This window comes from Myripristis murdjan, chromosome 7, assembly GCF_902150065.1.
Source record: "Myripristis murdjan chromosome 7, fMyrMur1.1, whole genome shotgun sequence".
NCBI classification, from domain to species: domain Eukaryota; kingdom Metazoa; phylum Chordata; class Actinopteri; order Holocentriformes; family Holocentridae; genus Myripristis; species Myripristis murdjan.
The window spans coordinates 34,782,549-34,788,548 of NC_043986.1; the positions used below are offsets into that span (position 1 = coordinate 34,782,549).

At 35.6% G+C, this 6,000-nt stretch overlaps 1 protein-coding gene across 1 annotated transcript; it reads right to left on the reverse strand.

Annotated features, from left to right (window-relative positions):
- Positions 1–307: 307 nt before the first annotated feature.
- nppal (natriuretic peptide A-like) lies at positions 308–1,792 on the reverse strand. The gene is made up of 3 exons (XM_030056248.1): positions 1,709–1,792; positions 806–1,116; positions 308–446 (listed from the first exon to the last, which is right to left on the reverse strand). Exons 1-2 carry the CDS (start codon positions 1,790–1,792, stop codon positions 814–816), a joined length of 387 nt encoding a protein of 128 aa, XP_029912108.1. The 3' UTR covers positions 308–446; positions 806–813.
- Between the last annotated feature and the right edge of the window lie 4,208 nt (positions 1,793–6,000).

The window sequence follows — 6,000 nt, forward strand, 5'->3', positions numbered from 1 at the left end:
AAATTGAATACATTGGTTCTTCATGTGAGTCTTCATTTTACATGTATTGTGCATACATAAAATCCTCACCAACCTTCAACAAAACACTTTCTACTCTGAATCAGTGCGATCAATATTCACAAAAATAAATTCAGTCACAAACTCAAATGTTCTGCAAAATATTTGTTTTACTTCAGTAGTCCATTACAAGGCAAGTCTACTTACAAGAAAAATAATAAATAAATACAGTTACAATAATATAGCAACAGCTCACCATTTTAATGTGAAAAAAGGAAGCCATAGTTCTAAATGAGAACTATAAGAAATGCCCAAATGAAAAGGTAAAACTTAGATAATGCCCATCAATAACACCCTTGTAAACTCTGAGTTGATACTTTTTAAGTTGCAGAGGTGGAGCTCCAGTGTTGTTGTAGTCATACTGATTGGCAGGGAAAGCCCATCCACATCTGTTGACAAAACACAAACCAGGTAAGCTTTTTGCTGCACTTTTGCTGTCAGAAGTGATGTCAAAATAGATTTGATGAAAAGCCCAGAAACTTAGAAAATGTTTGCAAATATTACATAACAGACATTTTGGAATTGATACAACAACCCAAATAGCCTACAAATCTTGGTAGTAAAAAGTTGTCTTACACACTTTTAAAGCCAAACTGGCATTTATCTTTTCTACAGAGTACTGAGAGTCATCTAAGATTTCATCAAATCTGGTGAATTTCTCCATGCTTCAGCAATGAACCAAATTCTTGCAAACAGTAAAAAGTAAAAGCATGTCTTTCATCAGCTCCTTTTCCGATTTGGTTTCTACCTTGTGGTTCAGCATCCCAGTCCGCTAAAAGAGCCGATCCTCTCTAACCGGACACCAAAGCAGCTCCTCAGTCCGCCCTTTTTGTGCCGGCTCCAGGAGCGTTTCGAGGTCCTCATGATGTCTTTGAGGAGACGCGTGAGGGCATTTTCTTTCGCCACGAGAGCTGAATTAGTCAGGTCAGACTCCCAAGGGTCCTCCATGGCGCCAAACACCGCCTTGGCTGCATTCACATCTCTCCCCTCGACCTCCGTCTCCTCAGAAGAGTAATATGGTGCTGCATTGCTCTCCTCTTCCAAAAGCTGTTTCAAGCTCTGAGGGAAAAAGAGAAAACAAATGTGAAAATGAAGTGGCTCATTTCTCCAGCCTTAAAGGATTTCACAGCTGAATGCAGTGCTGTTGAGGAAGCATTTTAAAAAGGAGGGTTAATTATAGCTTCTAGTTGCACTTTGAGAAAAACATAAATTATACTATACCTACTGCTCTAATATAGCAATATTAGCCCACATAGAAAGGAAACGTATTAAGCATGTAGTACACTATTTTACATACTACATCACAAACCTAAATGCAAAATACTTGTTTGACTTGAGTAGTCAATTAAAAGGTAAGCCTGATTATAAGAAAACAATAAATAAATACATTTACAGTAATATAGAAACAGCTCACCATTTTCTTGTATGTTTTATGTATAAGTCTAAGTATATATAACAATAATAATAATAACAACAACAACAACAACAATAACACCAATATTAATAATAACAAGTAAAAATTTTAAATGTGAAATTTATAGTACTTTATAAAAATAGACCTAGTATAAATGAACATATTATGGATTTTGATCCACCTGCAAAGGAGGATAAATGATAACTAAGCTGATTAAAGGTAACTTGAGAAACTCACCTGCAGATCAGAAACTGGTTTGGCTCCTACTAAATGAAGCAGGAACAGCAGAGACAAATAGTAAATGTAAATATTAGAATTCATTTTCCTGCTGTAAAATTTTCTCTATAAGAACCAGATCTGTCCCTCTCCTCTCTCATGCACTTGTCTGTGAGCTTGCGCCAGGTGCTGCCTTTATACACGAGCTGATTCCGTCAGGAGGCCTGGGAAAATTAATGAACCTTGACTAATGCTACGTTCATGTCATGTGGGAGGAACTCGTAGGAGAGACGAGACAGCTAAAAACTTGGCAATGTCCACCCAATCCAACTCGTTTGAATCTGTCAAATAGCACGAGCAAACTTTCTGTAACCTGTGCTACTGCTCATGCCTAACTTACTGGTAATAAGGTACATCTAAGCACCAATCCAAACACAACGACAACCACAAAAAAAAAAAAAAAAAAAAAAAAAAAAAAATCCAGTATCTGTTTCCTGATGTCACAAAATTATTTTAGCAATAAGTTATTTATTTTATTTTATTTTTTAGCTTTTATTTGAAATTAATATATAATTCTCTATAGAGTTCCCAAGTAATATTGACAAACATTCAATTTATTTATTTAATTACCAAAAATATCAAATTTACAAACGTTTAGACTATTTACATTTAGGCTATTTACAAAAAGTAGGGAAATTAAGAAATAAAGTAAAATAAATTGGAATAAATAAAATAAATGAAGCATGATATATGTTATATGAACTCAAAGGAAACTTTAAATTATGTTACATAAGATTAAACATGAGTTCAGTCCTGCACAAATATAATCAATATAAATCCAATGACCCATACTTCCAACCTTAATATACAAACATTTTACTGACTGGAAGCTCCAGTCTCTCCTGGGTCAAGCACAATATTTACACCATTTTTAGCTAGTGTTTTTCATATTTGTCAATAAATTTTTAGATCTTTCTTTATAATGTGAAATGTGACAAGGAACACTCATTATTGTACAGGACAGTGCACACAGCCAGTCTCAAATATTACTGGCCAACATGTTAAGCATGCAAATATAATATAATCACACAAGAGTAAATTCTGAAGTGTCATTTATTTCAGTTCAACATGCTTGCATAACAGAAAATCTAAGATTGCAGAGTGACAGAAGGTGCAACAGAGTGCTGTGTCACTCTCTTCTCCCAAAAGCTGCTTCAGACAGAAAGGCTAGAAAATAATAAGTAATAAGACTGTGATAAGACAATATAGACAGTTGAAAGTGTGGCCTTAAAAAGGGGCTCTGAAACTTTTTCATGATCTGGACCCTCAAGCTGACTGTCATTAAGCTGCAGATTCCTGCTGGAAGGAATTTTTCCCTTGAGACTCTAATACTGTATGAAGAGATGGTTTGTGTTCATTTTGGAATTACCCTGATGTCATACATGAACACTGACAAATAGATTGAGAGTGGTGAAGTTAAAGCAGTCATTGTGTTAAAGGCACCCCTGTCTCAGTTTTCACTAAAAACATTAGAGCGCAAATTAATCATGTGTCTCTGACTATGCAGAATAGCTTGACTGGCTCTTTAAGAACACCAAAAGGTGCTTCAAAGATCTATCAAAAAGAAATGGTTCTTCAAAGAACTGAAAACAGAAAGTTCTCCTAAAGAATCTTTTTTTCAAAATAAGCCAATCTGAAGCCAATTGGTTCAATGAAGAAACCTTTTTCAAATGTTTCTCTTTTTTAACCATCCACTTAATAAAGTGGTTCTATGGTGGGCTAATTCTCCATGGAACCAGAGCCTTTTAAGTAACCCTTTTAGAACGATTATTTTTCTGTGTGTATAGTGATAGAGCAGTTATTTTTATACATTCCCTAACTAGAAAAATCTCCCTTGAGGACTCACTCTGGGAACCACTGATGTACACGGCAATGTAGGCCTACTGCAATGTCTGATACAGGTTTGCTGTCTGACGTCACCATGACTCGTAACCTACCATGTCCTCTCATTTCAAAATTCCCCACCTCAGTTCAACGAGTTCCATCGTTTAGATGATGATGAGGCACTTATGCTCTAATTAAGGCCCTTAATGAGCAGGAACGCATGTGAAGGCGGAGGAAATATTCTTCATCTGAGTAGTGGTTCAGTGCTTTAAATGTCACACAGTCTAACCACCATGCTTGTGGGGTGAAAACAACTGTATGTTATGGTTCAGTACTATAAAGCTTTCAAAAATCTAAAAACTAACCAATGATAAAATGTAAACCAATGAAATGGTGTTACAACCTGTGTTCTTACATCAGAACAATGTCATAACAATTCTTCTGAAATGCAATCAAAATAATGTATTGTTTGAGATTTTTTTCATCGATACCTGGGGGAGGGAGGCGCTTAACTCAGAATGTGATAAATTGAAATCTGTAGTTGGATAGTATGTCAAATTATCTATAACACAAACAAGTCTTACCAACAGACTATTCTACTTAAACGCTTATAATAGTGTCAGCATTGGTTTGTATGCTAATACTGAATATTTTGTGTCAACATCTATTATCCTTAAATTTGACCATGTTCATATTTGAAATGTTCTGTTTTCCTCCAGAAAGTCATTCTCAGTAAAGCCTCCAAAAACAGCATTTAGAATACAGAACACTTAAAACTCTGTATTGAAATCCAGGATAATAACAAGGATAATGATAATAACAATGATAATGATGACAATAATAAAATATATCATTGCAATTGTGTGGAACCTAATCAGTATATCTCATAGGAATCAGTTTAAGTTACAGTACTACAAAAATGAGCAGAGCTCCTATTCCTGCCAGAAAACAAGCCTCAGATGTTCTCTACCCTTCAGCCCAAGTCAGTTTGTCATGATAGCTCTTGAGTTGAGGAGCTGATGAAATGTCAATTAGTCGCCCTCCACCTCCACACAATGTGCTCAGCTTCACTGGGTCAAGGCTAATCGCTCATCATTTACCCCCGGTCCCTGTCTTCTTGGTGGCAGGGCATGCTCAGGGAGGATGGGAGTCAGTAAGACAGCTTATGCATACAAATCAGCATACAACACTATTTCAATTAAAGGGATAGTTCACCCATTTTGAAATGTTTTTTTCTTTTCCTCTCTATCTGTTATGTAGGACAGTAGTGATGCTATCTGTGACCTGCTATTACTTGTGTAGTGTAGTGCAGTCTAAATCAAAAACTGGGACCTACATCTAAATTTTAAAAGTAAAAACACCTTTTATGTGCAGAATAGAGGCACAAACATGGTGAAGTATATTTATAGTACACATCATAGCTCAACAATCCTACTAGGACTATGGAATTTTACGGTATGCTGAAATATGGTAATGACAACACTTATGATGGAACTGACTATCATGGCTATGATAGTAATTTGCAGACAATTCTGTCTAAACCTTCATTCTCTGACACTTCAGCCTTACTTTATTTCAATTCAGTGTGCAGCAATATGCGATGTATGTGGAGAATTTAGCACCTGATAAGTGATGTGACATAGAGACAGACACTTGGTCATAGATATTTGCATCTCAGCTTTCCTGTCAACACTGTTATTGCACATCCTCTCCTGGCTGGATTAGCAACATATTGCTGAAAGAATAACCAGCTATCCTCCATAAAAACTTAAGTTTATTATGAACTTTAGAATGAATAAATTAACCCCTGTTTTTTTTTTGTTTGTTTGTTTGTTTGTTTGTTTTTTGTGATTATCTTATCAGTTTTGGTTATGTAATTTTCTAGGTTGTTTTTTTTTTTTTTTTGGAATATCAGGATAAAGGATAAAGTAATACCTTGACAAATATGCAAAGACATAACATTTTTCTTTCTTTCTTTCTTTCTTTCTTTCTTTCTTTCTTTCTTTCTTTCTTTCCGTCTTTGACCATCCTCCAGGTCACAGCTCTTTCATCTCCATTTTTAGGAAATAATTGACAGGCACACTAAAAATAGGCATCAATTTTTGCCTCTAAGGAAACGGTGTGGTAGATCTGGTTCACTTGTTAACCTGACAGTAGGGAAGGGATATCTGAAATCCAACAGGGCTGGTTATTTCTGGATTGTATCCATGTATTACTCCATATAATTATTAATTTCCTGTTGAAAGATCATGCATGTGACGTTATGGTGTGGAGGAGGATTTGTCATCTCAAAGGTTAGAGACAGAGACTTGTGCTGACATTTTGGCGGCCACAAGAGATAATATTTTACCAGCCATAACTCCCAGCATTCTTTGGTTAGTGCACAACAAACCATACAGGATATGCCAGTATTGCTTTGCTATATTTTA

Coding starts and splice junctions, on each gene's coding strand:
- nppal (XM_030056248.1), bottom strand. CDS start 1,792: ATGAATTCTAATATTTACATTTACTATTTGTCTCTGCTGTTCCTGCTT. Junction 1,117..1,708: donor AACCAGTTTCTGATCTGCAG/GTGAGTTTCTCA, acceptor TTTTTCCCTCAG/AGCTTGAAACAGCTTTTGGA.